This window comes from Perca fluviatilis, chromosome 19 (genome assembly GCF_010015445.1).
Source record: "Perca fluviatilis chromosome 19, GENO_Pfluv_1.0, whole genome shotgun sequence".
In the NCBI taxonomy this organism is placed as follows: Eukaryota; Metazoa; Chordata; class Actinopteri; order Perciformes; family Percidae; genus Perca; species Perca fluviatilis.
Genome location: NC_053130.1, coordinates 17151390 through 17173899, shown reverse-complemented (window position 1 = coordinate 17173899; position 22510 = coordinate 17151390). Strand labels below are relative to the sequence as shown.

At 40.5% G+C, this 22510-nt stretch overlaps 2 protein-coding genes across 6 annotated transcripts in view; both read right to left on the bottom strand.

Moving 5' to 3' along the window:
* The window catches only part of sema4ga (sema domain, immunoglobulin domain (Ig), transmembrane domain (TM) and short cytoplasmic domain, (semaphorin) 4Ga), a 28249-nt gene extending 22475 nt beyond the window's left edge, over window positions 1-5774 (bottom strand). For all 3 annotated transcript variants that reach the window (XM_039784128.1, XM_039784129.1, XM_039784127.1), the window contains exons 1-2: window positions 5559-5774; window positions 522-778 (exon numbers count right to left, since the gene is read on the bottom strand). In XM_039784128.1, the coding sequence (XP_039640062.1) occupies window positions 522-657 (136 nt within the window). In that variant the 5' untranslated portion in view covers window positions 658-778; window positions 5559-5774. The remainder of the gene's footprint in view (window positions 1-521; window positions 779-5558) is intronic.
* A 3294-nt stretch (window positions 5775-9068) lies between these two features.
* tp53bp2a (tumor protein p53 binding protein, 2a) overlaps window positions 9069-22510 on the bottom strand; it is a 32554-nt gene continuing 19112 nt past the window's right edge. For all 3 annotated transcript variants that reach the window (XM_039783815.1, XM_039783816.1, XM_039783817.1), the window contains 11 exons: window positions 21341-21388; window positions 20058-20241; window positions 17481-17603; window positions 17149-17270; window positions 16611-17022; window positions 12684-13537; window positions 11779-11916; window positions 11366-11499; window positions 10900-11066; window positions 10511-10710; window positions 9069-10406 (listed from right to left, as the gene is read on the bottom strand). In XM_039783815.1, the coding sequence (XP_039639749.1) occupies window positions 10365-10406; window positions 10511-10710; window positions 10900-11066; window positions 11366-11499; window positions 11779-11916; window positions 12684-13537; window positions 16611-17022; window positions 17149-17270; window positions 17481-17603; window positions 20058-20241; window positions 21341-21388 (2424 nt within the window). In that variant the 3' untranslated portion in view covers window positions 9069-10364. The remainder of the gene's footprint in view (window positions 10407-10510; window positions 10711-10899; window positions 11067-11365; window positions 11500-11778; window positions 11917-12683; window positions 13538-16610; window positions 17023-17148; window positions 17271-17480; window positions 17604-20057; window positions 20242-21340; window positions 21389-22510) is intronic.

Sequence of the window (22510 nt, the reverse complement as noted above, 5' to 3'; positions counted from 1 at the left end):
AAAGTGAATTTGGCCAAGAGTCAAAGTGGAGACGTGAGAAAATGTCTTTCACAGGTCTGTGTCAAATAAAGTCCAGGATCAGATAACAGTACTGATTTAAGGAGAATCACACACATACACACTTGCCCACACATGCACAGAAGAAAAATACTGTATACAGCCGTCTTGCGCTGTACTACAACAGTTGTCATGGTTACGTTGCTTCTGAACTACCTACAGTGGTGTCAGTCTCCCTGGATGCTCCGCAGGGATCCAAGTGTAAGCACTTAACTTATCTGCCTCTATCTCTGTAACTCCTCAGACTAAATGCCATCACTCTCACAAGGTAAATGAATAAAAATCACACTTTGGTAAAAAAATAAAAATAAAATAAAAAATCATGATTGACAATTGTACTACAGAAAGAGACTGAACATAAAAAAAATTCATCTCCAAATAGAGATTATCTCCGATATTCTGGCAAATTTTAGAACAACTACTGCATCCCACCCACCCACCCGTGTGCCTGTGTCCGTGCTTACCACTGCTCAACACAGTGACGCGTGGAGTCACATCCAGGTCCAGGGGTGTTCTGAATGGGTAGCCGGCTGTTGCACACACCCAGTAGCTCAGCAGCAGGAGCAGCAGCCTCACCGCAGAGGATCTCGCTCCCTGCATCTCCGCAGAGTGTCTTATGAGACACACACTCTCCGACCAGAAGGCACTCACACAAACATATTCACCCTCACAGGCAAGCAGGCAACTTCCTTCGCTGTGCTGTAGAGAGGACTGAAGGAACCTGAAAAGAAAAAAACCCCAAAAAAACAACAGTATTAGTAGTCATGTCTACACCGGAAGAAACACAAAATGGGCACTGTGAGTGAAAGCTTCACCTCAAAATCTCAGAGAAGTTGAAAAAGAAGGAAAGCTGGTGAAGTTGAGTGGCAAAGTTCAAACACATTAAATGAGCTTATGTGGAGGATTTCACAAGGATGACGACAGAAATATGAAAGAGACACAAAGTGCATTCGCTAAATACAATGTTGGGGGCTTTCGTAGATAAATGGGCGGTGTGTGAGACTGGGACCGGCTCTCCATGTTGCAAAGTCTTGCAGTGTGTGAGCAGCAGCTGCCCAGTCTAAACACATGACTGCAAATATCTTTAACCAAACAATGACTGTCAAACAGAGCTACGTGCCGATATCACAAGCAAACACTTGAGGATTTAACAGCGATGTGGAGCAATCCAGATCGATACGGTGTGAAACCAGTTCAAACAGCAGACGTAGCTGAGCCAAATCCACGAGGGGAAACATTGTGAAATTTGATTATCTCCAAGATGTGTGTGTTGTGAATGCGAATGTTGTTCCAGCAGGACAAGACAATCTTTTTGAGGAGGGAAGGAAGAGATGGTGAGAGCAGGGGAGGGAGGTGACACACACACACACACACACACACACACACACACACACACACACACACACACACACACACACACACACACACACACACACACACACACACACACACACACACACACACACACACACACACACCTTGAGCAGTTGCATAATGAAACGGACAAACAAAGCAGCATGCAGGTGTGGATACTAGAGAGACTCTACTTCCTGTTATTTTAACACTAGGTAGTAATAGTAAGACAGGGAATCACAGGTTCATGAACGTGCTGCAAGTACTGTATACACTGTGATTTCATAACTGTTTACGACACACTGTTCCACTTACAGTACTCTAGCACAATGTATGACTTTCACGGACTGCAAATACTAAGGAAAGTTACATGAATTTAGACCTAAGCAAATAATAAGTGTCCATAGATAGAGAATGCCCTGTATAATACCACTAAAAACTTTAAATCACGGTGTCTCCAGGGGGAGGGTGTTAAAGGGTTATTCTACTGGGGTTTTTTTTGTTTAAAAAAAACAACAACAAAAACAGATGGGGTGTTGCATGTTTTAGTCAATAAATCACATATGTATGCACACACACACACACACACACACACACACACACACACACACACACACACACACACACACACACACACACACACACACACACACACACACACACACACACACACACACAATTGCTGAACATTTTACAAAACAATCAATTAACGAATTGATTGATTCATTTTCTATCTTCCTGCTGTCTCCAGTGTCTGTGTGTCAAAACAAGGACAAACGGTCCTAGTTTTGCAATTGAATCTGTGTTGGGCCAGCTGCCAAAAAGGTATTGTTGTCAGAAAATAAAACCACAAAGACAATAAGAGAAAGAAGAAAACTTAAGGTGAATTTGTTTAGTGCTGAAACAATTAACTAATTAGTCGATCGACAGAAATTTAATAAAACATTTGCTGCTTTACAATGTTTTACTCGGTCAAATAAAATACCTTTGGGTTGGGGACTTCGGTTGAACCAAACAAGCAATTTGAAAAATTCACCTTGGGCTCTGACAACCTTTGATGGGCATCTTTCACTATTTTGTGACATTTCATAGACTAAACGAGTATTTGATTAATTGCAAAATAATCACTAGATTAATCAAAAATGATTTAAAATGATCATTATTTGTTAGTTTCTTGCATTAAAAAGATGACTTCTCAGCAGCTGGCTCTAAAGTCTTGGATGAGAAAGTGTTTTAAAAACCATCCCTGATGGCAAATTCATTATTCTGACAGAAAAGAAGTTTGAGATAAAGTAAAGTCAACTAAATCTCCACAGTGATAGATTTCAGGCCTCTGCAAAGGGATATTTCTACTGTACTCAAGTGAAATGAAACCAACGGCTAGAAGGTAGGAAATCGATCTTAATGCCTTGTAAATGTTATATGGGCTGAAGAAAAAAAACTAAACCTCAGGATAATCGCAAAACATAGTGAAAACAAGGCTGCTTTTACAAGTTCCTGAAATGTAGCCGTTTGGGAAATACCACTTTTTCACTAGTATCAACTACTTTTTAAAAAGGTTTTACCGCTCTCTTGTTCCCAAAATGGCATGCATATATATATATATATATATATATATATATATATATATATATATATATATATATATATATATAAAAATATAAATAAGAGACAGTAATGATCTCTTTCAGGATGTGCTACCTCTCCTGAAGCCTGTAAACACTGTAAAGGTGTGCCAAACGCCCTCCCAGCCCCTTAAAAGGTGGCAAAGGAGGTGCACTCAGGGGCTCTTTATAAGTAATTTATCTGACTCATTCACACCAAATCACTCATATGGGCTGTCTGGGTCTATCCTTTCAGTCAATCAGGCAGCCACCAGTGTCCTGATGTGATCTTATAATCCTGAGAGAAAGTCTATCCAGATGGAAATGTTTCACAGGAATATGACATAAGTGAAAGAAAATGTGAAATCGAGAAAGCAGCGAGCAAGAAGGTAAAATGCTTTTGCAAAGTCCAGCACCGCAGAGCAAAGAGCCAGTAATTGTGACATTCCAGATTCTCTGTCATCTAAAATCCATTTCTCCTGACTTGCTGAGTACCCTGGACCCCCTAAATGCAGAAGCTTTCAATAGTTAATTGGCCACTGAGAACACCAGTCAAAACTTGAAGCAAATGTAGAAAGAGATGTTGAAAATAAAATGAGGGTTGACCCAGAGGAAATCACAGTGACTCTACCACTCACAGCCTAACCTTTCTAATCTGTCTTCCTCCTGATCTCCCTGCCAGCTCTTAGTCCCAAGACATTCATTCACAGAGATGGATTTTATCAGGCAATTATAAAGTGTCTATAAACCTGCCTGAATGGAAGAGATTGGAGCAGTGTGGTGACAGCTCCATCAACAGACAACGATTGTCCCAAAGAACTTAAAACTCTCTATTTTTGAGTTGGATGTGTGTGTGTGTGTGTGTGTGTGTGTGTGTGTGTGTGTGTGTGTGTGTGTGTGTGTGTGTGTGTGTGTGTGTATTTACATGTTTGTGTGACAAATAGGAGAAAAGATTACAGTCAAAGCCATTGAACTGTTCTTCAACTGAGAGACAGACTGCTTTAAAACGTTCTTGTTTCACAGATAGACAAAAGGAAGCCAACTGAATTGAACTCCATTTGTTCCCAGTACTGTAGCTTTAGGCTATACTTTGCATGGTCACTTTGTGAAGTAAGACTGGGCTCTTTAAACCGACAATGGAGATGTTCTGACAACATGACAAAGGAGACAAAACTGTGAATGGTCAGTGTATTACTGAAATGTTCTTTACCATCATTTATAACTGTGCATAATAGAACCTAACAGCTTATTTGTGTCATTTATTTGAATCTTTCCACTCTCTGAGAATCAGAGAGTTTAATGGCAGTCCAAATGTGGTAATGGTTTAGAGTCTAAAGTCTAGAGAGAGAAGTTTAGACCCTCAAAAATCAAAATCATTCTCATTTAAGATAACAAGAGGCTTACAGTCAATTCAGACATGCCTTAAAATGCTGTTATTTAGAGTATATAACCTAAAATCCCAAATTTGCCTCAAAGTGTTTCACAATATTGACAGCATACAACGCCCTCTGTCCTTAGCCCCTTGATTCGGTGAGGAAAGGAATCCCTCTTCCAGTACAGACAGGAATCCAATAGATGTTGATAGAAATAAAATATACTAAACTTACGCTGAAGAGAAGCAGAATTACAATATTAGACAAATTGCAAAAAATATAAACATTAGGGTATATGGAACCACTTTTGTTATCTTGCATGAACATATAGCATGTTTGCAGTGCAGATGTAGCAAAGAGAATACATTTCATTAAGATGTATGTTTGCTCCGTTTGGGACTGTGCTAAATCCCACTGAGTGGCTGCAGCTGAAAATTGAGTTATTCAAAACTAAAAGCATTGGTGAAGTCATTATAAGGGTACAATTAGAAAGGACCAACATTTGAATACGGTATGAGCTGAAAACCAGTTAAGATCCTTTGAAGAATGGGGTAAAATAAACAATAGGAAGAGAACATCAAGGACACTACATAACAAGTACATGCTTTGTGTTTTATGACCACATATTTGCAAATCTTACAAGTGTTTTCTTCCACTTACCATACAAGTACGTCTTGAACATTTTAAAGACTAAGCAGGTAGATAAGCTGGTTCCCTGGGTTTCGCTATACCCCACTGATTAGATCACAGTTACAAAACCATCAGCTTGGACAGGAGATGGCTGATTACCCAGCTTCAAAAGATCATGCTTGTTTACAATTTTACACACACACTAATGATGCTAATTCTTGGCTCAGATTGTGATCTTACACCTGCCTGTATTGGCTCAACTCACAGGCAAATACCTCAATGAAACGTGTAATTACCCCATATTAGAGAATATTTTACAAATATCATAAGTCTGTCTACCATTGCAAGATTTTAGGATATTAAAAATATACCGACAACGACAAAGAATTATACCACACAACTAACTGTATGGCCAACGTAGAAACATGTACCACTATAGAACAAAAATACCAAGATAAACTCACTGCTAAGTCAAGGTATTTTATATGGTTAAATCTAGCTAAGCAACGGTCGTTTAACGTTAATGTTCAGGGTGCCTTACCTGAATCAAGAGAATCCAAGAGAAAGATATCGGTATGTACGTTTCCTTGAGCTAAAGATAATCCAAGTGGACTTTAAACGCCGAAACACACTCACAAACACCCACTGAACGACACACAATACTAACAGTGGGACTGACTCGAGGTTCTTCTCCACTCATTTGCCGTCACAGGTGGCCCGCCCTCCCACGACGCTCACTTCTTCGCCTTTTTTTTTTTCCTTCTCCTCTGAATAGGGTAGTCCGGTCTCTTTTTTCCACAAGCTCGTTGTTATTTGATGATGAGACTGTTCCTGGATCGTTGTGCCACTTTTTTTGAGGGGGCTATCAGTATAGTATAGACAGTAGCCTATATGGCTATCACGAGCTCGATGACAGTTATGAGGCAAAGTGAAAAAGGTGCAAGGATGCAACCTGTCCATTTTAATGCTGGAGGGTGGCGTCACACTGACACCTAGCGTGCACTGAGGGGATTACACACAACCAGGTGTGCTGATTATAGAAAATAGACACATTTAATTAAAGGTCCCATGGCATGAAAATTTCACTTTATGAGTTTTTTTTAACATTAATATGCGTTCCCCCAGCCTACCTATGGTCCCCCAGTGGCTAGAAATGGTGATAGGTATAAACCGAGCCCTGGGTGTCCTGCTCTGCCTTTGAGAAAATGAAAGCTCAGATGGGCCGATCTGGAATCTGCTCCTTATGAGGTCATAAGGAGCAAGGTTACCTCCCCTTTCTTTGCTTTGCCTGCCCAGAAAATTTGGAATCATGGCTTTCAAACAAGCAAAGTGGCAGTTGGTCAAGGCCACACCCCCACCCTTCACCTTGCCCCCCCTCTCTCCTCCTCAGTAGCTACAGACACATAAATGGCACATCCTAAGGAAAGCTCATTGTGGGACTGGCTCTAGTGGCTGCAATTCTGCACCAAGGCTGAATTTCGGGAAAGAGACTTCAGATACAGTATTAGGGGACCACTAAGGCCTATATAAAAGCATCCAAAGAGCACCATGTCATGGGACCTTTAAAAAAAAAAATGTACGTGACGACGAGATTTAACATTATAAACAACTATGGATTTAATATTTCTTATGTCAGTACTCCCTGTATTTATTCAGCTTCTCTTATTGATGACTGAAACCAAAGTTGCTTTGATTTCTCCTGACAAAAAGGAGATACCTTAAATCAAGTGACTACTTGGTTTAGAAATCTCATCAAGAGTTTAAACCTGCAGTAACAGTTTGTTTTTGTGGGCACATGGGGCGGGGCTGATCTCACCACAAATGTTATCACCTTATAAGTTGATATGGAAAACAGTTTCCACGGTAGAAAATGGAGCACTTATCAGAATATAGCACAGAACATCTGCTTAGACATATAGGAAATATTGGATAGGATAGAACAACGCAATGTAATTCTGCTAAATAAAACAACACATTCATTATTAATCTCACTTGCTTTCATTTTAAACAAATTGTATATCAAAATACAATACACATTTTAGGCTCAATCTGCCACTTTTAAAAAGAATTCCGGTGCTGGTTCCATGGTATCAGAATTTTGGATATTCATCATGAAAACATTAATTGGTCATGTGACAAGGGCTGGGAAGATTGGCAGAACAGGCAGCCAAGTGACATTAGGGGGGGGGGAGCTTTGCCACCAGTGCCCACCTTCTAACCCTGCCCCTGCTCGGATAGAATATATTTTGCATCTCTAGATGAGGTGAGATTCATCGTGCAACAGATCCCATATCCCAGTAAATGTGGATGTTATGTACGCAGGAGCTCAACACTTAATAAGGGTGCCTGTGAGGAAAGGTGGCTCCATTACTCTCCCGTTCCTATCCCCAGACACAAACCCAATGAAATAACATGCCCACAGGAGGGACCTTAGTCATTATATTGCATAAGGCAACTGCATAGATCAGATATTTAGCTGTGTGCACACAGTACACCCTGCAGGTCTCCACACAGCTCATAAAAACACAAAGGGTGTGTGTGCTGCAGAGCTCAATGAGAGCTCTGAATATGAAGGTAGGAAGGAAGGAAAAAACAGCATCTATCTGTCATTCCACGTGTGACTTTCTTCTCTAATTTATACAGAACTTTTAATCTATTATGAATGTATGTATCAATTATAAATGGAGTTAGTCATGTTCAGTGGGCAGTGTTGAAGTTGAATTTAGCCTTTTATCTCAACTCTATTGCAATTCAGCAGGGGATTTGTGCAGCGTATGGGGGTTTGTCTTAAACATTCAGCTGCATTAACCCCATAAAAACTCACAAAGGGACACAACGGAGGAACTTCGCTGGAGCCCATGGAGGAAGGAGCGTCACTGTTGCAGGTTACCATGGCAACAGAGGTACCTGAAAAGGTGGTGGAGTGGTTCGTTCATATGAGGACATGCAGTATGTTGTGGATATATTAGTTACATCACAAGGTGCAGCACTTGTTTTTCTCCCACTGTGTTCTTGCTAATAACAATAAAATAGATTGAATTGTTTTCTCTCTGCCTGCCATTCTGTTACAGAGATCTGCAGATACCTGCACACAAAACACAGAAACGCAATTATTACTATTACATTGCACCTTATACCATATCTTATAGTATGATATAGTAGGCCTACAGTATGCCTATATGATACTAGAGTATACCACATCATATACTATATTATATTTCTATTTTGCTATATTAGTTCAGGCCAGATGCATTACCACTGATAGCTGCCATAGATGCTGTCCCTCCAAAAATCTCAGACTCCATAGAGTCATTGAAAAATATTTTTTCTTCTCTCTTAAGTGAAATGTTTTCACAAAAAGCTTCAATTTCAGTAGCTGTTTCCCTTTTCTTTACATTAGATAGCTGGTTTACAACTTTGTGCATCCATTCAACGCTGCAAATTCTACCGAGTTACAGGATCATTAAGTTAATTTAGCCTAGGCTGTAACTTAAATATGGGTTCTTTAAATCATGTGTGCTCTCCCTCTTTGTCAAGCTCAATTGTGTATGTGCTATTCCCACATATTTTTCTTCTGCTTGTTATTTCCTGTTGTAAAGGGACTGGGAGAGAAAATGAGCTTATTTTACAAAATAATGTACTTACCTGTAAACTAACACAACAGTAATTTAGTTATAGCATGAACAGGAAGCTCAGAGCGGTCTACACATAGACTGTATATCTTTATTTACAGTCTATGCGTAGAACACTCTACACCACATTGGTACTCAAAAAGATGGTTTTGTTTTCATGAAAGCCTGAATCAAGTTTTATGTACTGTAATTTATATAACAACATTCACATATTTTATAACCTGCTCCCACACCTCAGTTTCTTTTCCATATCTGGACTCACACTCTGGAAGGTGAAAGTGTCACCTTCTGTTCAGCAGAGGGCAGCAAATATAGTGTATAAAAACAATAGGCATGAAGAACCACGTTTCTATTAACTCTTATCACAAGGATCATAAAATTGGCCTGTATTTGTGGTCAAACGAGAAGACTATACAAACTTAGTATAAAGTATTTTATTGTAAATGTTTGAAATACTAGAGTACATTGGTGGTTATAGTTTTGACAAAAGGGCTAAAGAAAAAAGTAACAAAAATAAATACATCTGCATTGACAGAGATATGTGACGAGCCGAGTTCTGGAAACTGATATTGTATAGTTCCATCTTTTTTATTATTTGATTTGACTTGAGAAATTGTCTATGACTTTACGATATAGTGTCATCATCGCTTAGTGATTATTACAAAATGTCAAGGTTTCTCGTAATTCGCTTGCTTTCTTACATTACTGTATGGTCATGAAATGGCTGTAAGAAAATACTAAAGTCATACTGCATTATATCTTCCTGGTCATATGGCCTCCTAAGAGTTTGAAAGTCCATATTCATAAACATATCATTCCTACAGTAACTTTTCATTGTTTTTATGGCAAAAAACACATGTATACACAGTATCTATGGCATCTCAACCATGTGCCAATTCAGGAAAGCAGACTGGCTTTCTGGGTATCATAGGCCACAGAATGAACAGCAATAGATCAATCAAAAGCTTCATCACCGTTTTTGTCGTCTCATTTTCTGTTTGTTTAGCCAGAACAGTGGTGGTCACAACTGAAACTTTACTTCTAGTGCAGTTATAAAGACAGACACAGTCACTCAACACAGATGACGAGAAACAAGCCCGCCAAAGATTGTCATGGTAACAGAGCATTTCAAAAGCATTATTATTATCATCATCATCATCATCATCATCATCATCCACTTGTTCACCTCATCCAATGTTGAGCCCCAAGTGTGTAGCCCAGAAAACCCATTTTAAAAGACTATTTAAAAGTGTAAAAATTACGTGGAGCAATAAAAATACTGCTTGTTCCATTTACATCGCAACATTTGAGTTTGTCAGTTTAGAAATAGTTTCAGACACTAAGTACAAAAACAACAGAGTAAAGGAAAACAATGCCAATAGCGTCTTGAGTACCCAGTACACAGTGTGGCCTGGAAAAATAAGTGAGGGAGAATCCCTCTGTTGTAGATACAGAAAAAAGTGCCAGAAATAGTTCATAGTTGATCCTTCATATATTTTGGTCTGTCCTTGTCTCTTCATTTCAGCAGTGTCCTTCTCTTCCCCAGTCTTTTTAAGCCTGTGTGGATGCATGAGTGTGTGTGTGTGTGTGTGTGTGTGTGTGTGTGTGTGTGTGTGTGTGTGTGTGTGTGTGTGTGTGTGTGTGTGTGTGTGTGTGTGTGTGTGTGTGTATATATAGAGTTCTAGCAGACTGGAATGTGCAGGGATCTTTGTGTTTTAAGCCAGGGTTCTCTGTCTTGGCTTTATTCGGGGGTAGAGCTGTTAGAGACAACAAGAAGACATGTCAACAATGCACATTTGTACATAAAATGCTTCTACATAAAATATACACACTTATCATCATTACAGTTTCACTGACTCACCCCTAGGAGGTTTCGGGGAATGTACCCCTCATTGTCGCCCATACGTGCCCACCACCATTCGATCTCGTCCTCGTCTTCTCTGCGGATGATGGACATACAGTCTCCCTCGCGGAACAACAGTTCATCAGGGTTTTCGCCATTGTAGTCCCACAGGCCGTAGACCACCCCCCTGTTCATGATGCCCATCTTCTCTTGCACACCTTGAGGGTAGGCAATAAGATATTTAAAATAATAGAACAATAATAAGCACAAAAAGATTTCGAGGGTAGTGATCTTCTGACATAAACATGGACACAGGACACAATAAAATGAAAAGAGTAAAAAAGGAACAAAGCATGCACAATATATAACAAAAAACAAAAGACAAAAATGATAAAGCTTTCACTGACCATAGAGGAACTGAGAGCACTGGGTATAGCCCTCCTCCATCTCTTCACATTTATCAGCTGCCGTTTGCATGTCACTGTAAGTCATAGCAAACACCGCCGCACCAGACTCCACCAGGAACTTGCACACTTGCACATTGTTGCAGGATGCAGCACAGTGAAGAGGTGTCCTGTGTTAGAGGGTGGGTGAGGAAGGAAAAGGAAGAGGAGGTAAGAACAGAGGGGAGGGAGATGAGGAACACTAACCACTATAGAGTAAGACTAAAGAGTAAGATTTTCAAAATACTTCATTTAATTTTGGTGATTACAGCAACTACACTGCATTCAAGTTCATGTTCTGACCAGCTCATACTGCAGGATGATGGTCAGAGTTGAAAAAAAAAAAAAGTATAATAATAATAATATAACTAATAACCGTTGGGACTTGTCTGAGGCTGACCAACCATGTCACCAGTCAACTTGAACTTACCAGCCATCACTGTCAGCAGCATTGACATTGACACCAAACTGAACCAGAAACTTGACAATCTCCGTATGTCCGGCACAGACGGCATTGTGCAGAGCAGTGATGCCTTCATCGTTGGGCTGACTGGGATCCTCCACCTGTGATTGAAAAATTACAAGGGGTGAAGGGAGACATTTCATTTCATTTTAGCACAAGCAAATAATAATATATAAAAATAAAAATAAAATTAAAAATATATTAAATAATATATTACTACTTTTGGATATTTCTAATATAAACTTCTGTGATACAATGGTAACTGACTAATACAGCAGAAAAATAAGCCAAATAAAACGCTTTTGTAATGTGGTTGGTTTTAAACCTTATAACAATGTTATAATACATAGCAAACATTTCTTGTTGAGAGAATGTCTTACTTCATAGATGATTCTCTGGACCAGATCAAACTCTCCCTCCAGAGAAGAGTCCAGCAGCAGAGCCAGCGGGTTGAACTTCACTCTCATGTCGTGATCGATGCGTACAGAGCCAAGCTTGCGTAAGTTGGTCCTCTTTCCCTAAAGACACAGTCATAACACTGTATCACACAAATGATCAGCCATTACAACACAAAGAAGACAAATGTAACATGAGACTGCAAAGTCCCATCCTGAAGTCTGTCCTGCTGAGATGGAAGCGTCCACTCTCCGTTGTATTCAATCTGGACTGAGAGCAGAGGAGGGACTTGTTTTCCAGCTCCAACTGCATTGCTAATCCAGTTTATCCAGAAACAAATGTATTTTTTCTAAAACCATGATTATGCAACCAAATAGGTCTTAAATGGAGGTGACAAAAGGAGGGAAGAAGGGGGGTGGGTCATAATGGCATTGGTTTGCCCTTTTGGGTTTAAAACCTGCCACCTCACCATAAAATCCACTTAAGGAGTTTTACTAAGAGCTTAACAACAAGAACATGTAAACTGGTCTTTATTTTCAATACAGAATGGGGAAAGGTGGGGTGGGTATCCGCTTAGTGTAAGCAAAAATAAAAGGCCCATTTTCTCCAGAAACAATAGCAGTACTTGATTATCAAATTATATAACATCAGACCAGGTCACGTCTGTTAACAGCAGGTCATTAAATTGTAGAATTTGCAACAACTGTAACTCATGACCTGGCCCTGTGGTACTAACAAACAAATGAGTGTGAGGGGATTTAAAAACCCATTCAGCACAAAAGCACACAAAGGTTAATCTATACTGTAGACTTAGGACTGTAGTGACAAACAAGACAACTGAGAGGTACACAATAATAGTGATTCAGCAGTTTAACATTGTGATTCATACCGGTGGCAGAGTGACCTGGCCAGTGACCTCAGGTGCCTTCATGGTAAAAGTGTCTTCCCCCAAGCTGTCCTGCTCTGCTCCACTGGGGTATGGGGGTGGTGGGTAGGGGGGGAACTCTTCCAGGAAGCCTTCTGGAGGTGGAGGGGGCAGGCTGGCCATTGAGTCCTCCAAGCCAGCAACTGGTGGTGGTGGGAAAAGAGCGTCATCTGGCCTGGGAGCTGGGTGGGATGGGGGAGGAGGTGGGATGATGTCCTCGCTCTCTGGGATGGCTGAAGATGGTTTGTTCTGTTCAGCAGGCGCTGGAACGGGGACATTAGCACCCGGGATGTGAGATGAGAGCTGACCTCCCTCCAGAGTCTGTCCCGTTTCTGATGGGTGGTTCTCTGCACCACTCGGAGGGCTTGGAACATGTGGCCCCACAGATCCCTCCGTCACCTTCTCTGCTTCACCAGCATAGGTGGGAGTGGTTGGTGTAGTCACAGTCTCCATAGCTGCCAGTGTGGTCTTCTGGTAGAGGAGTTTCTGAATGTTGGGCCCTGCAGGACCCTCTGGTTCAGTGATGGAGCTGCGTTTCTTCAGGGGCCTTGGGGCATTGTAGAGTTTCTTTCTTAGGGCTTCCAGGTCACCATCACTCTGATGCCTGTATGGGTTGGAAATGAAAGGAAGCAGCTTGGTGGGGCTGAGGGGCCGGGGGGTGCGCTCTGTTTCTGGTTGAGGGCCCTCAGTTGGGCTGGGACCCATGTTGTTGGCTCCATTGTGGTCAACCTCAGATTCTAGGGCAGGGGAGCGTCGGTCCATGTAAGGGTTCTCTGGATGTAGGGAGCCTCCACTGGGGATCACTGGTTTACCATACACTACAAACATAGATAGGAAACAAGTGTTATGACTGCCATGTCTACAGAGATACTACCAATACCACACTAATGACCTAATGACTGTCCTTTTGTTCTCTATCACTTACAGTATGAGCTACTTTCTTTCCCAAAGCAAAGTATCATAGTGTGATAATTACGAGATGGAGCCACATTACCGCAGCCTTAAACTCATGATAACAAAAGGAATATCACCATGCTAATTAATCGTTTAGTATCCAATTAAGATACTGTATTCAAACCCTACCACCTGACTTAACCAGACTGTGACTTGTGTCAGGCAGAAACTCTCATTTATTAATCAGTTGTTTCCCTTAAATGTCTATATAATAATAGTATTGTATTCTACAGATAGATATTTTACAGAGCTAGCTTGGATTACATGAAAATCCTCAGAACAGACAAACGTGTTCCATTTCCTTTCCACAATTCCAGTTAGAAGCAGCAGGTACGGTTGCCTGTGATTGTGTTTGTAAAGGGAAGATGTAACAGATGGCTTAGCCTCCCTAGCTGCTCCTCTGGTCAGTGGTGTGTGAATATTTCTTGTGGAGGATGCTGAAGAGAAGCAGGGCAGATTGACCTTACAGGGAATATACAGTGCCTTGCGAAAGTATTCGGCCCCCTTGAACTTTTCGACCTTTTGCCACATTTCAGGCCTCAAACATAAAGATATAAAACTGTAATTTTTTGTGAAGAATCAACAACAAGTGGGACACAATCATGAAGTGGAACGAAATTTATTGGATATTTCAAACCTTTTAAACAAATAAAAAGCCAAAATGAAATGTGGTGCAAAATTATTCAGCCCCCTAAGTTAATACTAGTATTGGCGCCCCCTTTTGCGCGCATTACGAAAGCAGCTCGCGCGGTATGTCGCCAGTATGTATCAGGTTTCCACATGGCGACTGATTGACCTTTGCCTTTTCCCCCTTGCAAAACAGCTCGAGCTCAGTGAGGTTGGATGGAGAGCGTTTGTGAACAGCAGTTTTCAGTTCTTTCCACAGATTCTCGATTGGATTCAGGTCTGGACTTTGACTTGGCCATTCTAACACCTGGATATGTTTATTTGTGAACCATTCCATTGTAGATTTTGCTTTATGTTTTGGATCATTGTCTTGTTGGAAGACAAATCTCCGTCCCAGTCTCAGGTCTTTTGCAGACTCCATCAGGTTTTCTTCCAGAATGGTCTTGTATTTGGCTCCATCCATCTTCCCATCAATTTTAACCATCTTCCCTGTCCCTGCTGAAGAAAAGCAGGCCCAAACCATGATGCTGCCACCACCATGTTTGACAGTGGGGATGGTGTGTTCAGGGTGATGAGCTGTGTTGCCTTTTACGCCAAACATAACGTTTTGCATTGTTGCCAAAAAGTTCGATTTTGGTTTCATCTGACCACAGCACCTTCTTCCACATGTTTGGTGTGTCTCCCAGGTGGCTTTTGGCAAACTTTAAACGACACTTTCTTTATGGATATCTTTAAGAAATGGCTTTCTTCTTGCCACTCTTCCATAAAGGCCAGATTTGTGCAGTATACGACTGATTGTTGTCCTATGGACAGAGTCTCCCACCTCAGCTGTAGATCTCTGCAGTTCGTCCAGAGTGATCATGGGCCTCTTGGCTGCATCTCTGATCAGTCTTCTCATTGTATGAGCTGAAAGTTTAGAGGGACGGGCCGGTCTTCGTAGATTTGTAGTGGTCTGATACTTCTTCCATTTCAATATTATCGCTTGCACAGTGCTCCTTGGGATGTTTAAAGCTTGGGAAATCTTTTGTATCCAAATCCGGGCTTTAAACTTCTCCACAACAGTATCTCGGACCTGCCTGGTGTGTTCCTTGTTCTTCATGATGCTCTCTGCGCTTTACACGGACCTCTGAGACTATCACAGAGCAGGTGCATTTATACGGAGACTTGATTACACACAGCTGGATTCTATTTATCATCATTAGTCATTTAGGTCAACATTGGATCATTCAGAGATCCTCACTGAACTTCTGGAGAGAGTTTGCTGCACTGAAAGTAAAGGGGCTGAATAATTTTGCACGCCCACTTTTTCAGTTTTTTATTTGTTAAAAAAGTTTGAAATAGCCAATGAATTTCGTTCCACTTCATAATTGGGACCCACTTGTTGTTGATTCTTCACAAAAAATTACAGTTTTATATCTTTATGTTTGAGGCCTGAAATGTGGCAAAAGGTCGAAACGTTCAAGGGGGCCGAATACTTTCGCAAGGCACTGTATCTCCATTGACACAAGATACTATTAAAACCCTTGTTTACATTTAGAGCTTGTGTTTAGATTTGGTCGTCCTAACTTGTTTTTGTACTCCAGCATTAGTCTTCAGATTTAATGTTCATTTCACTCAAAATGATACTTACTTCAGAGACTGATATGTAAACCTGTAGCTTGACATGTGCACATATACGCTTTGACTTTTTTGTGTTAGGTGGATTTATGTTTAACCGTTGTTTTATAAAGCATAAAGTATACATTTTCCAATTCTGTGTTACATCTTCATTCCAACTTATCACCGCTAGTTTTACACTTATGTTTGGAATTCATGGTCAATAAACCTCATATTAAAATATGCCTAATTTTGAGTTAAAAAACCCAGAAATTATTAATTACTTTATATAATTAAAATCAGAGGAACGTATGTTGATGCATAATTACAGCCTGTTTTGTGTATGGAACCATCTGTTATTTTTGGGCAATTTGGTTGAAAGAAACCCATATTTTTGATACAGATCTTTGAAAATGGGTCAAATTTGACCCGAGGACCACACAAGGGTTACCTCAAAGTGTGACCTTCTATTTCTACATGTAATCTATCTAAATGCACTGTGTAACCGAAGCTTGTTCTAAGACAGGACCCTCTCAGATCATGGAAGTAGTAAGAGTATAGACAAAGCCTTTAGACAAATAATGTGTTCATGACCTACTCCTATTGAGGCAACTATCCAGAAACCCAAAGGACAATGACCCTATTCATCTGTGTCACCTCAACAACACTGTTCATGGACTAAATTCAAAAAAAGTTACTACTGGATAATCTTACCACTGACAAATCCATTGGTGCGGCTCTGAGACCTGTTGAGAGCGCCCTGCACCCCAGGCTGGTTGAAAGGCTTCCCTGAGCCAGGCTGCTGCGTGTACATGGAGTAAATGGACCTGGCCGCTAAGGTCTGGGGCTTACTCAGGCTGGCGTCTTTGGAGGAGGGCAGCTCTGGGGTGAAGGGCCGCACCGTGGCTGCAGGTGGAGTGTCCTGCTTGGAGGGTAGGGGGAGTGTCTGGCTTTGTGAGGGTGGGAGAGGGTTGCGGCCCTGGACAGCCGGGGGCTGCTGGCTGTGGGGCTTGGCTTTGGGGAAGGTGCCCGTGTTGAGACCTGGTTTGCCGTAGGGCACGGCACCAGGGCCTTTTGGTTTGGTGGGAACAGGAGGAGGCACCTTGACTGGAGCTTTGGTAGCAGACTGGAGAGATGAGAGAAGACAGAGAGATAGAAAATTAGATGCCAGGGTGCATTCCTGCTGATAACCAAATCTGACTAGTGATGTTTCCTTTGACGATTTAAGGAGTGCGTTTCCGTTCCCTCTCACCTGAGCGTCCCTGACCAGGTCATCACTGCTCTGGTTTTTGCGGAGGGAGGTAGTGGGAGCCTCCGTCGGCTCGAACATGGAAAATGGACGCACCTTCCTGTCCCTCTTCAGTTCTGTCTCATCTTTACACAAACCACATGTAAAAGCAGTAATCAGTTTTGTTTCATGTTCAGACACAGTGTGATTCTATAAAAAGACTGAATAAAACCCCCTTTGGAAGCTTTTGTTCTGCCACATTACTGTTTTCACAGTTACAGGAAGGGATTGCAGTGCAGTTTATGTAGAGAGGCTGTATGTGCACAGTGCACGTGGTGTTTGTGTGTGTCCCTTACCTTGTTCTGTGTTAGAGTTGGAGTGAGAGGCCATTCGTGGCAGTGTTGAAGCTGAACCATGACCGTTGGTGCTGGATTCTGGACCTGAAGAGTCCCAGTCTGCCAGTTTGGATGGCTGAAGGCCTGGGGGATCAGCAGGAGAAGAGGGAGAGAAGAAGTCACAAATGAGAGGCAGAGTGTGTTATAGATATAGAAAATAAAACAAAGCACCAGTACACATCGGAAACTAGCTTCAGCCATTATTTATCCAGATAAACACAAAGTTTCCATAGCTGTGCGTTATGCCGAGTCACACATCATAGATTTTTGAAAAAGAACCATGGATTCTGTATCATTTTTGCCTCCCTCGTTACTCATCATTTGTTGTTTTGGTTGACTGACCAAGACCCAGCCAGTGGCCATGCATGTCTGCAGACATCCACAGTTAGATGAGCCACAAAAGCATGGGGCTCTTGCAACTAGCAAGATTAGCATCATTTCAAAGACGGTAAATATATGAGGATTTTCATCGCAGTGCCTGTAGCCTGTAGTTAAATGCTCCCTCTCAAGAGGTGTTGTACAAATACGCCAACAAACGCACACAGATTTTGCGAACGAGAACTAATTGGGTTGGTCAGAATCCACACAGAATGTCAGTTCAACTGAAGGTTATGCGTTTGTTCCAACTGACCCATTTAAAGCGGCAGAAAAAGAACTGAGGAGAAAGCTCAACAAACACGCTTTAACAAACAGCAGGAAAACAAACAAACAGGACCAAAGATCCAGCTAGGATCTTATATAGCTAGGATATATAGATATAGATATATATATATATATAGATATATATATATATAGATATATATATATATATATATATATATATATATATATATATATATATATATATATATATATATATATATATATATATATATATATATATATATATATATATATATATATATATATATATATAGATATATATATATATATATATATATATATATATATATATATATATATATATATATATATATATATATATATATATATATATATATATATATAGTATATATATATAGTATATATATATATATATATATATATATATATATATATAGATATATATATAGATATATATATATATATATATATGCAGATATATATAGAATATATAGATATTAAGAACAGGATACATTTCAGTGGAGAATTAACACATGAAAAAAAAAGGACAAAGATTTTAAGCAAAGCATTGGCATATATATAGAAAGATGGAAAGAAAGGAAAGACAAGAAATGTAGAACTCCCTTTGCTCTAGACACGCTGTTGGCTGGGCCCAGACAGGCCCCCGAGGGGCCACTCAAAGACCAGCACAACCCCCAGGAGCCAGCCTGATACTATGCACAACGTCCCTGCTCGAGAAGAACTGGGAATGGGTGTATACTAAGAGCAGCTTCCTTTGTGCCCCCGCCCATCACCATCTCTCTTCTTCCCATACTGCAAATCAACTCAGCATGCAGAAATAATTGCGTGCAAAATCATGACAGACTAGGAAAAACCTGTTACTTTTACTTCCTGTATGTGGAATTGCTTTAAATAGGAAAACACAGGCTGGTGAGGAGGTGAGAGAGGGAATGAGGGAGGGGAGAGTCCCTTTTGCTGTTGTTTTGTACTGACTAATTTTAGTTTTCGATCATTCATTTTTAATAACATAAAGCGCACTGCTGGCCCACTATCCACTGGGGGACTGAGTTAGGGCTAAGAGAGCAAGTCTAGAGATGGAGCATCTGAGAAAAAAAAACACTGAGAAAGAAAATGGCATAAAGAACATTTTTGGGATGGGATATGTTGCTCTTGTGCTTTATTGGTTTGGCCAGACTTCGTTCCCTTCCATTACACAGCACACATGCTCCTGGAGTCTGTGGGGAGAGGGTGCTGGTGTAACAACAGCTTACTCTAAACAGTCTCTCAAACTTGATTTTAAAAGAAAAAAAGAAGAGTGGCACAAAGAGACATATAATAATAAAAACGGTTTCAAAAACTGGTTCACTCACAGCAAAACATATCAAAAGTTCTTCAGAAAATACAAGGAGACGGAAGAAAGAGTTTAAAGTTCAGGCTCAGCAATACACGGTCAAAACACAGCATCCACGAGGTAACTAGCTACCTTCTGAGCTCAGAGTGACATCACAATCAGCATGTGTCCCAGACTCCTCTGCTCCTGCTGGAGGCAGGACAGTCTTGTCACATTTCCATAAAAAAAAACAATAAAAAAAACATACCCAACTCCATGATGACATTCACAAAGAACACACATGGAATAGTAGTTGAGGACTCTTTACTATTGGTTTCCTTACATATTTGTGATCTGAAAATGTAAGCTTCATTTTTTTAACTCTGCTGCTGAGTGATCTGATGCAGACTCTGCAATCGCTAAATTTAGCGGAAGAAAAAAAAAAGACAGACATGTAAAAAAAGACAGAAGGGACAAATCGAAGACCTGCTTTCAAGTCAGAGATCTGAGTCATGGCCAGAAAGGAAAAGGCTTGGGTTAAGAGGTGAAAGGCTGCCGACAGGGTGTTGTCTCTGGCTGCTCACCTGTGCCGGCCTTGCTCTGTGGGTCGTTGGCTGGAAGGGTGGCAGTGCCGTCCGGGTAGGCTGGTTTTACAAGCAGGTCGTGCCTCACTGGGCCCCTGGGCATGGTGGACGACTGGATGTATGGGCCAACCGCCGCCACACGAGACGGACCTGACTGCTGTCCAGCTTGGCCATCAGAGGGCACCTGTACAGTGAATGGGTAAAAAATAAAGAGGAGGCTGTTAAGAGTGGCAAAGGTCAGTGAGAGTAATCTATAAGATCTTGTATTACAGCAGAGAGAGAGAGAGAACACACTGTTCAGACACATAAACTAATAGATAACAAAATGGTAACCAAAACCTAAACTGATGTTTTTTATTGATACAAAAAACCATTGAGAGGAGTATCAAAGTCTAAGTTATTATAGCTATATAACACTAAACGTCTATAGCAGCCCTATATTTTTAGATAATATGATAGATGAAAAATAGGGAGACAACTTTCATATTCTTACATTATTGACACTAGGGAGGCTAAACAGTAAACTTTGGCCTGAGGGTGGCGCCAGAGTGGGCTATAATGCTACTCAAATCACAACGATTTAATCTGGTCAGTGTGGAAGTGTTCGAAGATTTGTAAGGCAGTCTTCTTAATTTTCCTAAACTGTGGATGGTGCTAGCAGAATGGGCATTACAGTGAGACACTGGTGAGATTTTTTTAGGTTTACATGTCATAAAGTGACGTCTGGGACAAGTGGAATTTCAGGTCATGTTTCTCTGAGGACCATGGATCTCTATAAATGCAACAAATTGGCAATCCACAGAGATTTTAAATATTCATACACTCTCATTTTGTTAGCAGCATGGTGCTTTTTTATTTTTTAAACATGCAATGGAACATCATGCAGTGATTTTAATCCACACTGGCAGTACAGCCTCTTAAATCATGTAGCTTAATTTAAGGCTTAATTATAGAAATCTTGAAGTTAGAAGATATTAACTTTGTCACATATACAACATCTTACAGAAGACATGAAATGCCAATAAACAGACTGATTAACATTCACTTCAAACCTGGGTTAAGTACATAAACCATCTTTCAAAAATACAGCTCAACCCCTGGACAAAAACCTACAGCTGATTTCATTATGACAAGCTGTCCCTTTAAAACAAGATAAATATGGCTCCCTTTGCCCATCACGAGTCTGAAGCAAAAAAGAACTAATAGAATCGGATGTGTCAAGTCATACTGAAGAAATCAAATCAGAAAGAAAAGGGACACCGCTCCAATACTAGTTTAGTTACCTGAGGATGAGTGTCTTTTGAAGCCCTCTCTTTACCAGGATAGCCATTCTTGAAAAAAACAAAAGCACAAACATGCAACAGCAGTTCAAAATACGAAATAATTCCCTTTTTCCAATCTAATATGAGCCTTTTCTAAGTGTTTCCTGAACTATGCCACTAAGATGTTGCAGGATGACTCTAGGCTGGCAGCTCTCAGACTACCTCTCTTCAGTCAGTATGCTTATGCGTGCTTGTTGGGTGATGTCAGCCAGACACTTGCTGTTTGGTTGGAGGAGAGAGCAGCTTGGATGGAGTGAGTGTCTTTGTGCTAGTGTGAAAAAGGCCTACTCATTATGATTCCAGGCAGGGTGTGGGTAAATCACCTCTTCACTAAGGCCTATTCAAGCCTGCACATAACCTTTCTCTGTTCTGTTCCTATTTTATTATATATGTCAAGGGAACATCAAAGAGAAGTTGGGCATCTTTAAAGTTGGATAGGGTGCAGGTTGCTACTTTATCTAAAAGGCTTCCAGCAGAGCTTCAGAAGAATATATTAATTCATATCAATTTTCAATATCAATTCTTTTTTATATTTTATGTTTTAACTTATAGGTCACTTTAGATCTTGTAAAGTAATGCAGAGTAAACATGGCATGCTGCAAACTAAGAAGGCTATTTTTTGTATCTACAACACAGAAGAAAAAAAACCTGATGGCACTGAATACAAACCACTTTATGATTTGAGGTGACAAAGTTACAAATCAGTATTATATAATGAAAAACAAGCGATGAGGTAAATTGGTTGAATGTTAATTTGGTTGAAAGAAAGAAAGTTAATGGCGAAGGCCAATAAAACACCTTAATTATGTCTGAGAGGAAGTCGACCTGATCAGGGAAACATAATTAAAGAAAGGACTGCTTAGAGGACAGAGTAAAATGGCTCACGTTAACTAAGAGGGTAAACACAGAAAATCATCCATCATCCAAGCAGAATGTTTATGTATTCTTTTTGGCCACCCTTACATCTTTGCTATCCCGACACAAGCATTCAACATCAAGCAGTAAGCATGTTAATTTTTCTTCCTTCGTCTCTGTTGACTCTTATTTACATTCCCATGGCAACCTGTGTTGAAAACAACTCCTAGAAAGGAGAGAGAGGTGCAGAGGAGCAGCGAGCAACCAGGCAGCGAA